Source organism: Chrysemys picta, chromosome 14 (genome assembly GCF_011386835.1).
Source record: "Chrysemys picta bellii isolate R12L10 chromosome 14, ASM1138683v2, whole genome shotgun sequence".
NCBI lineage: Eukaryota > Metazoa > Chordata > Testudines > Emydidae > Chrysemys > Chrysemys picta.
In genome coordinates, this window is record NC_088804.1 from 39,421,496 (window position 1) to 39,441,963 (window position 20,468).

At 42.1% G+C, this 20,468-nt stretch overlaps 1 protein-coding gene across 1 annotated transcript in view; it reads right to left on the reverse strand.

Annotated features, from left to right (window-relative positions):
• The window catches only part of ZCCHC14 (zinc finger CCHC-type containing 14), an 85,809-nt gene that overhangs the window by 55,431 nt on the left and 9,910 nt on the right, over window positions 1-20,468 (reverse strand). Inside the window, exon 2 of the mRNA XM_008168623.4 lies at window positions 14,103-14,226. Coding sequence (XP_008166845.2) covers window positions 14,103-14,226 — 124 coding nt within the window. The remainder of the gene's footprint in view (window positions 1-14,102; window positions 14,227-20,468) is intronic.

The following is a 20,468-nucleotide window of genomic DNA, read 5'->3' on the forward strand; positions in this document are numbered from 1 at the left end:
AGATTGAAAATAATCCTATTTATTTGGCAGCCATAAACAGATCAGGAATGAAGCAGTAATGGATACTTAAGGGTGCTCAAAGAACCTAAAATGAGATACAATGATGACCCACATTACTTCCAGTGTTATTCTGAACACACTTATCTCCTGAAATTACATTTTCAGTCATGAGTGCATCCAATGGAAACAATGACTTATTCCCTAATACATCCCACAACAAGATGGAGCATTATTACATGCCAATTTATGCCTCCTACTGCTTCCCACCCTCAAATTAACAGTGGAATTTCACTCATTTTGATTTCCAATATACTGGAAGTAGAATAAAGTTGCTTGTCAGCTACAAAGAGTTTTCTAATCGGTTTTATGTAACATGATAAAACTGTACGCAAGGGAGTGAACACACAGGTAATTCTACAGAAGTATACGGTACTCAGTATACAGTACCCAAAGATGTTAACTCAGAACCAGAAGCTATGCTATCAGGGCAAATCTTCCATAAGGAGCCCCTGCACAATGCAGACAAAGCAGCCCATGTGCACAACACACATTCTCAGAACTACCAACAGCTGGACTCAACTCAGAGTACATGGGTGCTACTTGGGTTCAAAGGCCACAGCATGCCACCTGGACTCGCACAGTTATTCTGATGTTATTCCACCTTGCGACAGAGTCCCAATTCATGCTGCACATGTGCAAGTTACTTTCTCTGGGTCCATCAACTTGGCTCAACCACACTGTTGAGTTCTTACCCTAACTTTTTTTGGGGGGTAGGGGGGTAATATTGTTTCCCCAAAAGGCAGTGGATGCCACAAACTAACTGAGATCAATCCTGAGGCGGTAATATCCGTTTGGGTATGATCAGAACAATAGTCTGAGCCCATGTGTGCGCACCAAAAAAAAAAAAAATGCTGTCACATGATTTTTTTAAAAGGGGAACTGTATTTCAATAACCAACTCAAATTTCAACCACTAACTCTTGCCAAACCCAGAAGTTAATAAAAGTAAGCATGTGTATTTTACAGCACTTAGAAGAAAAAAAAAAACAGTTGTTAAAACAGTAAGCTGGTCTCATTCTTAGCTACACCAATGCTAATGTTCCACTTTAATAACAGAGAAAAAAAATAATGGAAAACATAGTGCATCAAAAATATGGAAATAGAAACAATTTTGCTTCAGTAAGTACCTAGACCTAATAAAATTACACCTCTACCTCGATATAACGTGACCCGATAAAACATGAATTCGGATATAACGCGGTAAAGCAGTGCTCCTGGGGTGGTGGGGAGGGGCTGTGCACTCCGGCAGATCAAACCAAATTCAATATAACACGGTTTCACCTATAACGCGGTAAGATCTTCTGGCTCCCGAGGACAGCGTTATATCGAGGTAGAGGGGTACCAAGTTTCTACTAATGCTGTCTAAAAGACCATGAATTAGAAATTATTTGGTGACGAAGTCAGTAGATTAGTTACTTTAAAACAGGCTCAGATCTGGTATCAAATAGGTGGGTGAGTACTATTGTGTATCCTGTAAAGCAGGGGCAGGCAAACTTTTTGGCCTGAGGGCCACATCGGGTTTCCGAAATTGTATGGCGGCACGGCCCCTGCCCCCTATCCGACCCCCCCCGCTTCTCGTCCCGACAGCCCCCCTGGGACTCCTGCCCCATCCAACCTCCCCTGTTCCCTGATGGCCCCCCTGGAACCCATCCACCCCTCCCTACCCCTGGACCCACCGCCCCTGACTGCACCCTCACCCCATCCAACCCCCCCTCTCCTTCCTGACTGCCCCCTGGGAAGCCTGCCCCCATTCAACCCCCCCGTTCCCAGCCCTCTGACCACCCTGCGCCGCCCAGAGCACCAGGACGGAGCTGCAGGCCCCCTTTTGCCTTGGGGACGAGGAAGTAGCATGAGTGGAAACCCTTGCCTCTTAGCTCCTGGGGCATCTCCTCCACAGCTCCTAGAGCAAGGAGGGACTGAACCTCCTGGATGAGGAGTTGCTCGTGAGAGGGGTCCCTGAAGAGGGATGGGCAAGGGGGTTGGGAGGGCGGGAAGGAGCAGAAGTGGATAGAATAGCCCACTTCTATCATGCGGAGTACTCATGGTCTGAAGTAATAAGGGACCAGGCACGGTAGAAGTGGGATAGACGGTTCAGAAAGGGAGGATAGCTGACTGGGATGTGGGCTGGTAATCCATCCTCGATTGCATCTTCAGAAGGGGCACTTAGGGCCCGGAGGGATCTTGGACTGCCCTTGGCCCTGTGCCGGAAGAGGGCAGGAAGGTCTACGGCAGGTATATCTGCTCCTCCTGCAGGAGAAGTCCTGCCTGGGTCTAGCAGGGAAGGACTGCTGCTGGGTGGGCTGGGGTTTGAAGGGCTTTCTTTGTGTCACCGAGGTATGCATGCCGAGAGACTTAATGGTATTATGTGAATCTTTCAGGCTATGCAGTCTGGAGTTGGTTTGTTCAGTAAACGGGCCCTGACCATCAAATGGGAGGTCCTGGATCATCTGCTGCACCTCTGGCGGAAGACCTGAAGATTGGAGCCAGGCGTTGCATCTCATGGCGATACCGGATCCCAAAGTACGTGCTGCCACGTCCGCAGTATCAAGGGAACCCTGGAGAGAAGTCCAGGCCACTAGTCTGCCCTCCTTGGCAATGGCCCCCAGTTTTGTGCATGATTCGGATGGGAGAAGCTCTTTAAACTTCTGAACTGCAGACCACAAGCTGTAACTGTATCTGCTAAGGATCTTGAGCTGATTAGCAAACCGAAGGGAGGTTTATTCTATGGGTGGACTCTTTCTCCCAAATCGATCCAGGCGTTTCACATCTCTTGATTTGGGAGCGGGCCTCTGCTGACCTTGCCTCTCTTTCTCGTTCACCACCTCCACCACCAGGGAGCATGGAGGGGGGGTGGGTGAAGAGGTATTCATACCCCTTAGTGGGAACAAAGTACTTTCTTTCGGCCCCCTTGGCCGTAGGGGGAATGGAAGCAGGCATTTGCCAAATAGTCTTGGCGTTCGACTGGATGGTCTTTATAATGGGCAGGGCCACCCTAGAGGGCCCTTCTGATGTCAGAACGTCCACCATGGGATCCTCTTCCTCTACTATCTCCTCAACCTGGAGGTTCATGTTCAGGGCCACCCAACAGAGGAGTTCCTGCAGGACCTTGTAGCCCATGGGTGGTGGGCCAGATATGGATGCACCTGCTACTGCCTTGTCAGGGGATGAGGAGGAGGACACGTGAACGTCAGGGCCGGATCCGTGACAGCTTCCTGGTCTGCAGGGTCCTATTCCTCCTGGGCACCGGGTGCAGCCTCCGCCAGGGGCAGGCCTGGGTCCAGATTTTGTGTGGGGTTCTGAGGAGGGCGGCTGACGGTTGATGCTGGTCTGGGGGCAGATGGCCCAAACATTGCTGGTTTGCCTCTTGATGGTACAGGGCCACGAGTTAGTGGAGGCCTCGAGACCATGGACTTGGGCACTGTCATTTCGATGAGCCCTCTAGTGGCCTCCATGTGTTATCCACCTAAGAGCTGAAACACTTTGTTTTGAGCATTAACATGTGGGAGTCATTAATAACTTCTCTGATGAAAGAGATAAAATTCTAGGAATTACTACATTGTTTACCAAATGTTGAACTGAGATGTTTTCATTTAAATTTAATCAGCTCTTACACAAATATTCTTTCTGGAATTGAGACATAAGAGTAGAATATTTATAACTCTGAATAATAAGCACTCACTGCATCCTATGGGCTAGCTACCAATTTGTTCTATTCATGGAATTCCAATAGATGTCAAAAGGCTCTTCCTTTCTGGATTACTTTTCCTTTTTGGAAAAGCAGGTGGCTTTCCCTCAGCCACCAGTCCCAGCTGTATTGTTATGGCTCTTGTACAGCATTTGGTGATGGGCCCTATGAATACTGTTAAAATACATAAACTAGAATTTCGTGCAAAGATGAAGATAGACTATGCATCAACAAACTAATACCACCTCTCTTACTCAAGACAAGCAGTCATGCAACTAGTAATGTTTTTTGTTGGTGGTGGTTTTTGTTACACATTCTATACAGCCAGGTGTATTTTTTGTTGTCATAAGAAATCCAAATCTATCAGATGGAAATTATACTATTTCTCGTAATAAGATACACTGTGTTGTCTTAAGTAGCTCTTTCACTTGGCCTCTAACACAAAAGGTCTTGTACTAGTGTGCATTAACTAATGCTTTTATAGTTGAAGCGAAGAACATATTAAAATGCTCTGCGCTCCCACTTATATTTGATTTTTAATAGGAATGTAGAAATGCAGATATCCACAATACACGTATCCAGATTTACAAACTGAATCACATAACAGCTTAAACAGAAAATGTTCCCCTGTCAATCCTTCTCATTTAAAGGAACAAATGACTTGCATAAGCACTCTGTAGCAAAAATCTACATGCTATATGGGCTTTGTCATTTGATCATCCACAGTTTTTTGCATCTTTGTGACTTCTGGTAATAAACATGAAATTATGTATGTGTGACACAACATTTTTACTATTTTTGTCTATGCTGGACACGTACAAAAGTGCCTCTAAATGAATTCAAAGAATCAGGGCGGAGACTTGTTTGTGGAATTAACAAGAGGACAGGGAACCTTGCACCTCACCCATTCAAAACTTTCAATTACATCTGAACTGGCCTAGATATTACAATTTGATAACCTATCAGAAATGAGTTGGTGGTCCCAGCTGAGTTCTCTAGACTTAGATCCTACTATGGGGCAGTCCACGCTATAAATAACCAGGACATAGTTCATTGCAGATAAGCATCCATAATATAAAGCCATCTGAATTAGCCCCTCATTGGCAGTGACAAAAGGATTGAACGGACATGGAGATTGTACCACCAATTACACCTTTAGCAGATGGTCCTTCCCAGCCAGGACTGAAGCAGTGAGGAAACCTACATTTCCACTATCTGTGCTGTAACTCTTCTAAAAATACAGAACTTTAGTGTTAAGGGCTGTCACTCTAGCTGTTTTTGTAAAACAAAAACAAAAACAAATCCATTACATTTAAAAAGTAAATTTGAATAACTGTCCTGTGGTTAAAAAATGCTGAAGAGTTTAGATAACTGAAATTTAGGGTGACCTGCAGAAAAGTAGTAATAGATCAAATTATGCCAAGAGCCTTTAGTCATTTATTTATTTTTTTTATTTTATTTAATTGCTTATGGCAGTGACTGAAGGGACATCTAATCCATGAATCTGGATTGATGGTGATTGCAGAATTCCAGATTCAATCCATTAATAAAAGGCCCAGAATTTGTAAGTTATATCCAGATTTTGTTGCAAAGCTGTCTTTGGAAAAAAGAAAAAAAGAAGAACACATTCAAATGTACTCACTTCTTACCTGAAAACAGAACATAGAATGTGAAGGAAAGATAGGAAGAATAGTAAGAGGCCAATATGGCTATATCAGGAGATCTTTAATAATCTGAAAATCAAACAGGAACCCTATGAAAAGTATAAACATGGACATTCAGGGTGAAGTGCCCCCCCCCAGATTTCTGCTTAGCCTGCCAGTGGGGGAGGGAGTCCTCCCACTGTGCCTGCCCCCCCAGCACATTTGGCTCCTGTCCCTAGCAGCCGGGCCCAGGCAGGGAGTGGAGGAGACTTGACCAACCATTTCTCATGCCCGCCGCTCGAAAGCCAGGCTGGTGAGGTGGTGGCGGGCTGCTGGGCACAGGGGCCGAGTGACCCAGAGTCCCCTCTCCCTCCTGGCCCGTAACTGGCTTGCTCAGCCATAGGTAATTATGGTTGAGCAGGAAGAGCGCAGTGGGCCCGGGCTAGGCGCAGGGCAGGGGGATCGCTGGGCAGAGGAGACACATGAGGGCGGTCATGTGTACTCCCCGTTAGATTGCGCTCTCCCAGCATCAGGAGGCACGAGTCATCTATGCAGAAAATGGACATAATAGGCCAAAAGAAGAGGTTCTTCAAATACATTAGGCGCAAGAGAAAGTTGAAGGAAAGTGTAGGTCCTCCACTTAACAGGGAAGAAGAATTAAGGACATCAAAATGGCTGAGGTGTTTAATGCCTATTTTGCTTCAGTCTTCACTAAAATGGTTAATGGAGACTCACTACTCAACACGAGTAATATTAACATGAAGGGGGAAGGAATGCAAGCCAAAACAGGGAAAGAATACGTTAAAAATATTTAAATAAGTTAGATGTATTAAAATCCTAGGTACTTAAGAACTAGCTGAAACAATCTTGAATTGTTAGCAATTATCTCAGAATTCATGGAGGATGGCTGAGGACTAGAGAAGGGCAAATAGAATACTGATCTTTAAAAACAAGAACAAAGAGGATCCAGGGAATTATATACCAGTCAGCCTAAATGGAAAGATACTGAAATTATTAAATAAGCAATTTGTAAGCACCTAGAAGATAACAGGGTTATAAGGAGATAGCCAGCATGGAGGTGTCAAAAATAAACCATACCAATTTCTTTTGTTGACAGGGTTACTGGCTTACCCGGGGGGGGGAAGCAGTAGACTTGATATATATTGACTTTAGTAAGTAAGGCTTTTGACACAATCCGACATGACATTCTCATAAGCAAACTAGGGAAATGTGGTCAAGGTGAAATTACTATAAGGTAGGTGCACAACTAGTTGAAAGATTATATTCAAAGAGTAATTATCAATAATTTGCTGTCAAACTGAGAGGGTGTCAATCCGGGATCCAGTGCTGTTTGATATTTTCATTAATTACTTGGATACTGGAGTGGAGAGTATGCTTATAAAATTTGCAGATGACACCAAACTGGGCAGGGTTGCAAACACTTCGGAGGACAGGATCAGAATTCAAAACAACCTTGACAAATTGGAGAATCAATCAGAAATCAATCAAATGAAATTCAGTAAAGATAAGTGCAAAGTACTACTCTTAGGAAGGAAAAACCAAATGCACGACTACAAAATGGGGAATAACTGGCTAGATGGTTGTACTGCTGAAAAAGGTCTGGAGGCTATAGTGGATCATAAATTGAACATGAGTCTATAATGGGATTAGCCTTTTTCATAAATGCATACAATTCCAGAGTATATTAACAGCAGTGTCATATGTAAAACCTGGGAGGTAATTGTCCTGCACTACTCAGCACTGGTGAGGCTTCGGCTGGAGTACTGCATACAATTCTGGGCAACACACCTAAGCAAAGATGTGGACAAACCGGAAAGAGTCCAGAGGAGAGCAAGAAAAAAAGATAAAAGGTTTAGAAACCCTGACCTATAAGGAAAGGTTAAAAAAACTGGGTACGTTTAGTTTTGATAACAGTTTTCAAATATGTTAAGAGTTGTTATCAAGAGGAAGGGTACTGATTCAGTGGACACAAAGAACAAAGTAGAACAAGATGTAATGGACTTAATCTTAAACCAGGGAAATGTAGGTTAGAGATCAGGAAAAGTTTTCTAATGATAAGGATAGTTAGGCTCTGGAATAGGCTTCCACAAGGGAGGTTGTGGAATCCCCATCATTGGAGGTTTTTAAGAACAAACTGGACAGACCCCTATCCAGGATGATCTAGGTTTACTTCGTCCTGCCTCTGGATAGGGGGCTGGACCTGATGACCTCTCAAGGTCCCTTCCAGCCCTACATATCTATGATTCTAAAGGAGGTTTATTTCCTGCTCCTAATGTAAACTAATATGTATAGGAAGTAATTTTAAACAGCCTACACAGAGCAAGTATAACAAAAAGCAAGTATTGGAAGAAAAATTAACTTTCATAGTAGAAAGACAAGGTTGGTCTGAAGAAGAGCTCTGTGTAAGCTTGAAAGCTTGTCTCTTTCACCAACAGAAGTTGGTCCAATAAAAGATATTATCGGTCTCTCCAATATTCTGGGCCCAATACAGCTACAACAACATTGCATACAACTGTCATAGTACTTAACTAAGACTTTTGTCGATGGTGATAATTCTAAAGACTAGAGTCCTCAAAGACTTCACATTAGTCAATCAAATGTCATGTTCCAAAACACAATTAACAAACCAAAAGGGCCAATCCTGCACAGATGCACTGATGTTGAAAGTCTATGCCCTGAAGGCAAACTGAATTACAAGCATGAATTATGTCACCTTTGAGACTGGAATCAACCATTCAAGCACTGGCACTTTTTCATTTATAGTAGTAAAAGAAATAAACTGACAACTGTGGAAAAAAACCTTAAGGCTGTTTAAAGGGAAGTACAATGAGGCACTTAAGACGCAATGTGCATGCAACAAAAAATCCAAGCTTCATTTGCATTCAGTTGCTTTCTTTGGGATCAGTGTGGAAAGCAACATATTTCTCCTACAATGAAAACGAAATCTCTCTCTACGTTTTATAAATATAGAAAAAGATAGGAAGGACAGAGGTCTAGCAATGTTTTATCCCCCTCCTCCACCCTGCAATCTAAATGCAAATGTGTAATAAGAAAGTCTATTTGTGCTTACCTGACAGTTTCCTTTTTTTAGTAATAAGCTCAACAGATCCACAACAACGGGTACATTGGCCTGCTTACAGCTTGGGAGCAGAAACAGAACTTTCTGTCACTGGCAGTAGGGAAATAGCCTACCACCTAACATTTCATCCAGCTGAGACAACTTCCACAGCCAGGACCATTAAAATCTACTTTCCTAAATTACAGATTGTTAAATATACTTTGAGGGAAAAGCACTACAATGTCTCCTACTGAAGAGTGTGGTAAATTCCACTTCACAACAACAAGCCCAAATACCTGGATCATCCAGCACAGAGATGAAAATGGATATCCACTGTTTCCAGAGTGGACCGGATCTGTGGAACTTATTACTCGAGAAAGGAAATTTTCAGGTAAGCATGGATAAATTCATCTCCTCCTTTTTGTGCTAAGGTTCACAAATCTGTTATGATGGGATTTTCATAGCAGTGCGCCTCCGGTGTTGGAAGTAGGATCATCCTTTAGATGTAGGCATCCAGAGCGAGGTGTGCAAGCACACATGTTAAATGATGTTGGCTAAGATTGAATGACCAATATGCAGAACTTGGTGAATTTAAGTATTGATGGCCATGTGAATATCTAGCAAATCCTAATACAGATGGCATGCCAACTCTGCCTTGAAACAATCAGTGCTCCTAAAGATGCTCTGATGCTTAGCCAAAGGAGGAATATTTCTTGGATTTATTTAGGGAATTAATGCTACAAAGTTGCAGGAATACCTGTTTGCGTAAAAAAGTACAATACCAGGTCTAATTAGAGAAAGTTCTCAACTTCAAATAAAACCAAATTATCTAATTGGAGATAGTAGCCATCAGGAGGCTTACTCTAATGGATAGGAAGTGTAACTGCAGGGGATTACACACCACACTCCTGTGAGGAACAAAATGAGGTTTTTAATGTTGGAAACTGTATAGAAATGTACTTAGCACAGAGACTTGATCTTTTTGCTGTGACATTTATATACCCACAATAAAACCCTCCTAGGAGGTATTCAAGGCTATGTTTCACTGGTTTAACACAGTAACTAAACTATAGACTTTGCACTACCTAGTAGAAAAAGTTCTATTGGTCAGCTTCCCTTTTGGGGTGCATGAGACCAATAATCACTTCAACAAAGTATTCATTTTAAACCTACCTGGTCCCGAATGGAGAAATGGTCTTGCAATAGCAGACCTCCTCTGTGAGCTACACCTCAGAGGAGGAAACAAAGCTGAAGGGACAATCTCTCCAAAAACTAAATGCAGTCCTGGAATATGGCTGGGAATTGGAGAGATACATTATTGAACCAAATTGTTAGTCTACAAATTTGAAATAAAGTTTAAAATTTCCCTCAGAAAACCCCTTCAGCAAAAAAGGCTGGCTGAGACTGCATGCCACTGTGAGAGCAGGAAAAATAAGTGGAGGGAACTTCAAGGGACAGGGACAGGACATTCCCCTGTTGCCAGTGACTGTGGGGTCTAGTTCTATCCCCAAGTTGCAAACAGGGCATAGTCCTCATTGTAAGAGATTTATGGACCTTAGCATGAAGAAAAAAGGCAAGGTTTATAAATCTCTAAAGATTAACATTTATTCTGCACAAGAAATTTGTTATTTAAAAAGCAAGGATATATTTTACACAGATGGGACAACTACTTTAGAACATCTAAAGTAGATGTTTAGATGTTCTAACTGTAACATATATGTTAGGCAAATAACCAGGTGAAGAAGACTAAGTTAAGCTATATATGTTATCTCTCACATATAAATATTTCCAGCTAACCATCTTGTGACACACAGATAACCAAGCAAACAAACAAATGAAAAAAAAAAAAAACAACCCCCACCAAACCAACCAACCAGGACAATATAAAATACTGCAAATACACTAACTACACTATTTATACAAACTAGAATTACTGAAACTAGGTCATCGCCAAGAAGTATTCAGCAATCATAACAGTATAGCCCACTGTTTTTCTTGCTTCTTTCACCAGCTAGGAGTATGCAATATTTCTACCTCCAAGTGCACTGAAAGCTGGATACTAAGGGTGAAGGATAGGGGGTTAATTAACAACCACTGTCAATATTCCCAGGACCCAGAAAATCCTGCTAAAAACAAGTACAACCACAGAGTGTATGGTTTACTAACATTTCTGCAAGTCAGGATGCAAATCATTTTCAAATTGTAACCATGGCCCAATTCCCTGGCTTGGTAAGGACCTAGCCCTCCTGCCTGCCAAGGGTGTCTGGAGTGTTTCAGGGAGACCTGGCCCTCTCCTTCACCTCTGGGTTGCTTTCTGTTTCAGGCACAAGCTCCTCTCTGCAGCTGGGGCAGTGTGGCTTAGTGCTCCTGACTAGAGAGGAGAAACTAGAGCATTTGCAACCTAGAGCATTTGTAATCTGCCCCAGCAGCAATCCCTTCAGAGAAGGGATATGAGGAAAGGCTGGCTAGAAACTCCTGGCCAAAAACCACAGAATTAAAAAAAAAATATTTACACTTGTTTCTGGAGTCTCCAATGGAGTGAAATTCAAAATTTTGGGGTTGTTCTATCCCTGAAAGCCTCTGCTACAATGGAGAGACCCCTGGTCAACTGTCCACCCAGGAGTGGAGGCAGAGAGATCAGGGGCTTTTTCCACGGAGGGGCAGTCCTGGCCCCAGGCTGGCTGTCAATCTCAGATCTGATTCCAACCTGCAAGGAGAGGGCCAACATCCCACAGGACAGACTGTCATACGTGGAAGAGGGGTTAGAAATAGTCTTTGTTGCTGGTTAACCAGAAACTAGAATACTAGTTACTCAAATAAGTGTATTTTGTTCCATGATTTCTTTTGATCCCTAAGCATTTTGCAACATACACATTAAACAACATCCCTGCAAACAAACTGGTTATCCTATTCTAAAATTCATAGATTAAAAATTTAAAAATGTATAAGAGGAAAATGTAATTAATTTCAGTCTGTACCATGACTAGTCTTGGCACATTTTCTGATGCTAGAACAATAATCATGGTCCAAGAATGAAAATTCAATGCCAAACCCTGTCCTATTTTTGTCAGATGGAAGTCACAAACCTTGGAAGGTTTCTGCTGAGAGTTGCATTTTTTACAGCTGAAGAAATAGCTACTTACAGCATTATTTGGCTGTAAACTTACTGCTACATATACCTATTGAGAGTATTGTTGGGTAAATCACAAAATAAGAGTTTCCAGTGGAGACAAGCCAAGAAGTTTTGCTTAGGATCTTCAATTACTTCCAATCTGTTTTGGCTCCTCTGCTTCTATAGCAAAGAAATAACGCTGCACTTGTAAAAGCACCTTTCACCAAAGATTTCAAAGGGGTATTACTATATCCATTTTACAGATGGGGAAATCAAAGCAGAAAGAGGTTGAGAGAGATTTACCCAAGGTTACACAGCAAATGACAGAACCCAGGAGACCAGATTTACAGGCCACAGCTCTAACCACTACACAAAATTGCCCCCAGCAAAATGACTAGATTTCAGCTCTTTATTTGAACTTATCACTCAGTCCATAACTTCTTAGATTTGTTGTTAGATTTGAAGCCTATTCTAAATTTAAAGACAAAATATTAGCACTAATCAATTTGTGTAATTTAATCGGAATTATTTCTTCTATACAGATCCTACAAAGGCAGTTAACAAAAGTTGTTCTACATATATATAAAACTAGAGCGGCAGGTTTTACTTGGAAGCCAGCAGGTCTAGCAGGAAGGCCGTAACTCCATAGTCCTTCCAACCCCAGTATCCTGGGATGGACTTGCATAGCAGTCAACAAGGCTAGCGGTCAAGCTTCATTCAGTCATTCCCGGTGCCCCAGAGTTCTCCTGGCGGTAGCCAGTAGGTGGGACCCAGGACCTCCATCTCCACCAGTCTCCGCTAAGGGCCCCAGTGGAGTGGCATTAAGTGCCTCAGTTGTCTCTTTCTAATGTACCTAACTAGCCTCCCCCCATGCTGCTTCCTAACTCCCTGCTCTCTCTTCAGTCCTCTCCCCACTCCAGTGGGGAGTTCCCAGTCTCAGCAGCTCACATGGTCAAATACGTATTCCCTAGCTCTCCTCCCAGTGTTCAGTTATTCTATCTCAGTAGGGAGTGGGGTCAGGAGAAAGGGTCAGGCCCTTACCCTCCTGGATTGTGCGTAAAACCACAACCAAATCCTTCTCCTGTGGATAGCTCTGTCCCCAGAAGCTGAAAACTGTCTTCCTACCTTTGGATAGCCTCTCCTTCATTCCTATTCATCCCCACATCGCCACTCTCTGCCTGACTGTCAGAATTCCCCTTTGAGCAGATCCTCCATTTGAAGCATGCTCCGCAGCTGCTGAGGGGTGAGAACCTCTTGGTCCAATACTGCTCCTTCACTCTCTATTCACTATTTCTCTGCCTGTAGGGTGACTAGATGTCCCAATTTTTAGCTGTTTGTCCTGATATTTCACTCCGCCGGCAGTTTTTTTTTTTTTTTTTTGCGCTCCGCCGGCAGCACTCGGCCTTTTTTTTTTTTTTTTGCCCCCCCCCCAAATTTACTTCCTGTCATCTGGTCTGGTCACCCTATCTGCCTGCAATAAAAAAAAATAGTGAACTCATATTCTGGGTGTTGCTGATCTAAAGTAAAGGAGATTGAGTATTTCTAAGCATAAGCCAAAGGGATGGGAGTGGAAAGGGACGTTGCTCTCCACAACTCAAAATTTCAGGAAACCTTATTATTTTGCTTGTGCCCCCATTGAATGTACCATTAAATGACTAGAACTGTTCCTTCCTATACCAACCTCCCATGAGGCTGACTACACCCATGGCGACGTATCAGTTTGCTACAAGTACAAAGGTCAAAGTGTGAGCACAATCTCTGCTAGCTCCCCATCCACCACCAACATTCCTCAAACATTTTTTTAAATAACCGATCTCAACATGAAAGGTATACTTACACACAGATGTTGGACACTGAAAGGTCTGTACATTTATTATTACCTACTGGCAATGCAGCATTAAATTAAACTCCTAGTGATTTTGGATGAACATTCAGTTTTCAGAGTTAGCAAACGACCAGAACAATAGGGGTTGTATGGCTGGGGGAAGGAGGGTGCCAAGGGTCGACTGATTCTCCTTCTCTCCACCCCTCCTTACTGCACACACAGGAATGTCCTCTTGAAAACCAAAACAGAACACCAAAACATAGCTGCTCTTCTACCCGTTGTCTTGTCTCTAAGAACAGCAACACTGACCATAGCAAACATTTTTATACTAAAATATATCAATTAACTACTTGTACAAAGACAAGATATATGGACTACCAACTACTTAAACAAATCAAGAGACATTTAGTTTTCGCGAAGACATCATTTGTCAAAAGAGTTAAAAGGGGGTTAAGTTGTAAGCAACATTCTTGCTAACTGCCCAGCAGAATGTCTCTCTTACTATATAAATGTAACTATTTATTGGAAGACTAAGACGACTTTCTCCAATGACCATTCTACATTCCGTGTGCTATCCTTGCTAAATTCAACAAGTTAGCAAAGAAACACAGTTACAGTCTTGGGTCAGGATTATAAAATACTTCCTTAAAGCAATTAGAGATATACAATGTGAATTATGCAAAGCAAGTTGGGACCCACCTTTGGAGTGTTTTCCTGAAGACCTCTTGGGTAACGACTCCTCAATGGAATGTGCTGACGTATGTAGTGCATTTTCCAAACTGTTACTGACACTGTTTATGGGGGTCTCAGATCTTGGAGTGACCTGGAAAAAATAAATAAATAAAGCTGATGTAACTCTGGAACATTCCATTTTCCTCCACTAAGTGAATAGTGTTTCAAATTGAGTTAAGAGCCATCAAGAGCATTACTATTCTATTCTAAAACAGTTATACATTTTTTAGTATATTTTACAAGTAACAATTTGGTGGAGGAGCTTTTTAGTCAGCCATTTGTAAATCTAAATTAGCCTTCATAATCCACACAGTGGTGCACAAAGTACCATTCTTTTTTAAAGTGTTATGCTTATGCAACAGTACATTTTAAACAAGTTTACAAACTCTTCTTTTGTTAATTTTAAGAGCAAACTTGGGTTACTATGTCAAGCAAAGGACAACCACTTTTATGTTGTGTCATGTATCTTAAATATTACTGCAACCGATAAGAAACCAACTTCACCTCTCAGGACAAAAAAAAAAACAGTGTAAGAAAATGACTCAGTTGGCTTTGCAATTTGGGACCTTGCCATCAAGATCTGAAGACTGTATTTTGATGAAAAATTACTCATTGTGAAAGAGAAAAGTAGGCTGCATCATCAAAAACCAACTTTATAGCCTAATATGTACCCTTTAATCTGCACTTAGCATAAGGAACATATTTTCACTATGACTCAAGAGCTAGAAAAACAAACATAAATCATATGAAAAACAGAACATTTAAACTACTTTAGTTGCTGTCCACAACAATATGCACATTTGTGCTACAATGTAGAGAAACACCTATTGTTAGTAGTGTAATGTGAAGAATTTGCCACCTAAAGCAAGTCAATTAGTCTCTCACATTTTCTAAAAAATGAGAAGCAGATATGGAGAATGGTCACATTAGCAGCAAGGCTTAAGTATGTGAAAGGTGGAAAACTTGTGTGTTTAAATAGGTTACAACAAAAGTACTCATATTAACAAGTGCATTCCTTGAAATTCAACTGCCACATTTTGAATTAACAAGAAATCCCAGTCTGTAGGATTCTAATTTAACATAGGGTCTATCCTTTCACAAATCACAAGAGAGGAAAATGTAATCTCAGTGTAACAAAAGAAACTAGTCATTACTCACGATAACTAACATCAGAGTTTACAATTTCCTGTAAGGTTCAATCATATAGTGATTCCAGGCAGGGCCATGAGGAGGAAAGCAATTTTTTAAAAACATCTCATCTACCCCACTGTTAGCCTAGTACAGAGGTGGGCAAACTATGGCCCGCGGTACCCTCCTGCCCAGCCCCTAAGCTTCGGGCCCGGGAGGCTAGCCCCCGGCCCCTCCTCTGCTGTTCCCCCTCCCCCGCAACCTCAGCAAGCCACACCACGCCGCCGGTGCAATGCTCTGGGCAGCTGGGCAGCACAGCTGCAGAGCCGCAGCCTGACCCAGTGCTCCAGGCAGCGTGGTAAGGGGGCAGGAAGGGTTGAGAGGGTAGGGGAGTTCAGGGTGGTGGTCAGGGTTGTGGATATGGGTTGGGGTAGTCAGAGGTGGGGAATGGGGGAGGATGAATGGGTGCAGGGATCCCAGGGGGCAGTCAGGAAGGAGGGGGGTTGGATGGGGCGACGGGGGGCAGTCAAGGGGAGGGGTTCCAGGGGCGGTCAGGGGACAGGGAGCAGGGGTGTGTGGATGGGGCAGGAGTCCCAGGGTGGGGGGCCATCAGGGAACAGGGGAGGTTGGATGGGGCAGGAGTCGGGGGGGGGCATCAGGGGGCGAGAAGCAGGGGGGGATGGGGGTGGGGGCTCGGCCACGTCTGGCTGTTTGAGGAGGCACAACCTCCCCTAACCGGCCCTCCATACAATTTACGAAACCTGATGCAGCCCTCAGGCCAAAAAGTTTGCCCACCCCTGTCCTAGTATATTGTGACTAACTGGATTACGTTTTAGATTTTGCATAATTTCTCCTTGTTTTTGTAGAATTATTCCTTTCTAAGGTTCACATAAAACCTTGGCCTTCACGTGTGTGACACACACACACTTTAAGGCTCTAACACCTAAGTGCAGATTTTCAAGAACTCATTTGTTCAAACTATGACAGTTTGCACCTGTGCTAGAGAAGTCGACCTGCTTTAAAAAACACCACCAGGGCTCCCAAAAGGGAAAGGCAGATTATAGGAGAAAATCTTGAGAGGTGCTGGAACAGAAATGATTACAAGTCCTGTCTTCCTCTTCAACATCACTAGACTGCTTTTACTTTTTTAATTCAGACATTTACTTGGATGCCTACAGCCAAGCACGCAGGTGCCTTACGCCCATAAGAACAACTGTAAAACAGTCACACACAAAGCTTTCAGATTAAAAGGCTAGCAATGAAACCCTTAGCTCAGTCACACACACACAAATCCCCAATGCCCTAACTAAAATTTTTCAAAGGCTTGATCGAAGAGCTAATCATGCACTGTTTCTGAAGCTCATTAAACTCAGACTCTGGTGGATTGCTGGAGAGACACGTTCCAGAGGGCTAGGCATTCTGCTGACTCCAACCTGCTGCTGGCAGTGGAAAGTTTAACCCAAGAAGCAGATTGATGTTTTCCCAAGTAAGGATTGCTGTCACCCATTTTTGGTTATACGCAAAATCTGAATTCTTCCCAGGAAGACATAAATCCTTTTGTTATTTTTGGTAAAGATTAATTTAGCCCATGTCTTGACCAGCTGAATTCATATGTTATCTGACTCACTCTCACATCAAAGTACAGTCAATTCAAACTGGTGTTCAACCACAACACCCTGATCAGTTCCAAATGGAGCACTTTAGCTAGGGAGCTAATGGTGTTATGGTCAGGCTCACTATGACTGTTTAAAAGTCTTCACACAGATTTTAAATAACGTTTTTCCACTGATTTCCGTATCCTTTGACGTTGCTTATCACTGAAGTTTTTCTAGAGAAAGGGAAAGTTTCAATAAAAATGTTTTTTAATGTAAGTAATATTTTCAGATCAGCCAGCTATTTTAAAATTAAAGAATAAGTGATATTTGATTGGACCACACACTGCAATATCCTAGGATTGCATGAACTGTGAAACTTGCAGTCCTAGAAGAAAACGGACATGAAAAATATCAACATTTACACACAATTATGTTTTTACAGCCACACTACTCCTGAGGGAATTCTGCGCTAAGCAAATAAAAATTCTGCACACAATATTTTAAAATTCTGCAAATTTTGTTGATAAATAAACGTGGAGGCTCCAGCATGGCAGTGGGGAAGCACAAGCCACTGGTTGCATGAAGATGGAAGACCACCATACAACACCCCCCACACACCCCACCCCGGGACATGGACTTCGCAGTGAGGCTGCACCCAACCTTAAGAAAGCGCAAGGGCAGGGCCTGCCCCGGAAACACCCCAGGGTCCTGCCCCTCCATGCCAGGTACACCAGGTGTGGGCAGGCAGACTCAGCTCAGCAGGATCCAAGTATGGAGGGGCTTAGTGTGCGAGAATCCAGGTGTGGAGTGAGAGGGTTTTGTGGGGGGCAATCTGGGTGCAGGCAGCTCAGTGAGAATTCGGGGGGGGGGGAGCTGGATACACAGTGGCTCATTGAGGGGGGTTCTGTGCAGAGATTATATATAATGATTCATTAAGTACAAACCCCACGTTAACAGAATCACAGTTGACAAATTTAAAATAGCAAGAAATTTCAGAGTTCAGGTTCTCATGTCATGATTTCTATGTATTACAGTGCACAAAGATAAGTTCACAATGGAAATACTGACAACCCCTACTGCAGCTGTAAAAAGGTAATAAGAGCTACCAGTCTAAAATGTTCTCACTAATGCATGGATGGCTCAAGTAAGTATGGGAAGTGGTAAATCTTTGAAGCCAGCTTTACTGTTAGCTGTGCTACCCAGTGAGAATGTATAACAGTCGATTTACTACACCAAGTCTTTTCATGAGAACAGCAGGGTTCATAAATGGGAAATTTAACTTGGTAAGTATTTAAGTAGAACAGTAATTATCTGTTCCCTTTCAGAATAACTAAACAGAACACAAAATATAGACGGTTTAACTGAAAACTATTTGTTGGCCTGGACTGAATTAAAGCCAACACTATCTAATGTGTAACATGACTACTTATACTCTCCAAGTTTATGAAAAGATTACATAGGTGTTTTTTGGGGAACAACTTGTTCTCAAGAAATTTAATGGGGGATGTTTTTTCACTAATACTCTATGCCAAATAAATACTGGTTTCCTTGCCTATTCAGTCATAAATATTCAGAGTATAATTAGACTAAAAACATACCAAGTGAAGGCTGGATAAGAGAATAGCACTAAGTGGCATCTAATGGCTTCAAGCCCAAGAGCTGCATGAACAAATACAATCATTTCCTATTTACTGTTGAGGGAAAAATCCACATAATGTTACAGATATGAAAAATAACTAAGGATTGGGGAAGAAGGAATCCTAGAGAGTAATGGGCTCCACTAATTTTTCACTCTGTAAATTACATTGTCTGATAGCTTCCTCTAACTCAATTTAAGATTTTTACTTTTTTTAAAAAAATTTCCATACCTCTCAGGTTTGGGGCCACATATTGAGAATATTTAACAATTTTGTTCCATCTTTTATAAAGGCTTGGGGGAAAGTTAAATAGTAATCCTTTCACTATCTAATTAGCATGAGCTAAATTTTGTGGGATCATTCAGATACTACAGTACTGTTTTAGAACACCTACTCAACCAAAAGATTTTACAGCTGAAGACTAGAGATTGGGACAGTCTCTCTCCTCTTTTCTGGGTTTTTAGGTACATAGTTGCTTCTAAAAAGTGTACCCTGAGTGATTTAGGCTTCCAAGTAATTAAAAAAAAAAAAAAGAAAAAGAATCTATCCATCCCTCTCAGTGTTGTTCATGTCAATTTCCTATCTGGCAATAGGAGACTAGGTCACCATTCTAAGTTTGATCCATGAAGCATAAAAACCAGGGGCTAGGTTCCAGGATGCTGTCTGAGGCCCCAGTTCTGCCAACTTTTGCACATGTGAGTAACCTTATGCATGCCAGTAGTCCCAATGAAGTGAAAGGGACTATTCACAGGTATGTCTGCAAGACTGGGGCATTACTGATCTTAGATATAGGCTTTTCTCTTTAAAATCCATGATACCACTGCTCACCTTCTTAAATTTACACATGTAGTTAAGACCTTTGCTAGATTGGGGCTTAAATGCCTCAGAAAGTGAAATGTCTATACTGGGAATTGGCCCATATCCAACAATCAATGGCCAATACTGTCTGGGGCAAGCTTCATTGGCACAAATCATGGCTTTCCTTGCCTACACTTGGGTATGCCTCGGTGTAGCTTCATTGGAGGCCGGCCATTAATACTGGTGTAAGCAAGTCAAATTCCAAATACACACCCTTGGAATAAACCCTCATGAGAGGGAATCTCTCTTTCAGTTTCTTAAATGCAGAAAGATTTACAGGTGAGCTACAAAGGATTTTTAAAGAGTCTGGCTTGTGCCCGCCTTTGTTTTTTTATGATTCATAAATAAATTCCTGCCTCTGCCTTTTTAGGTGTTTCTGATTTTTGTTTGTTTGTTTTAAATCTTAGACCTTTTCTGCATTAGGAATTCTGGCCACCGATGTAGCAACACTTGTGCAACCCCAGTCTAATATAGAAATGGAAAGCTGTGATTTGCACTGCAGGAGCAGCATACCCTGGTTGTAATTGCAGTAATCTCTAATGGTGAAAAATCACTGCTTGGCTTGCCCTATCTAACTAGGGGCTCATACCAGTGCAGTTACACAGATGGCTATTCATGGATGGCTAGAATTGGGATAAATCTCCAGTGTAGAAAAGGCCTTAGAAATACCATGAACGTCAAGTCTAGTCATCCCTGCTGTTGCTGGACAACATTCTGCATATCACAGAGCAGATGATGATGATCTGGTGGTCCATTCTCACCGTAAATTCTATGACTGTGTGTGTATTATATGCTCACAAGACCTTAATCAAAGGTGTGGCGAATGCTGACTCTTTAATAGGGCTGTCAAGCAATTAAAAAAACTAATCATGATTAATCGCACCGTTAAACAATAATAGAATACCATTTATTTAAATATTTTGGATGTTTTCTACATTTTCAAATATATTGAATTACAACACAGAATACAAAGCGTACAGTGCTCACTTTATATTTATTTTTTATTACAAATATTTGCACTGTAAAAAAAGAAATAGTATATTTCAATTTACCTAATACAAGTACTGTAGTGCAATCTCTTTATAATGAAAGTTGAACTTACAAATGTAGAATTA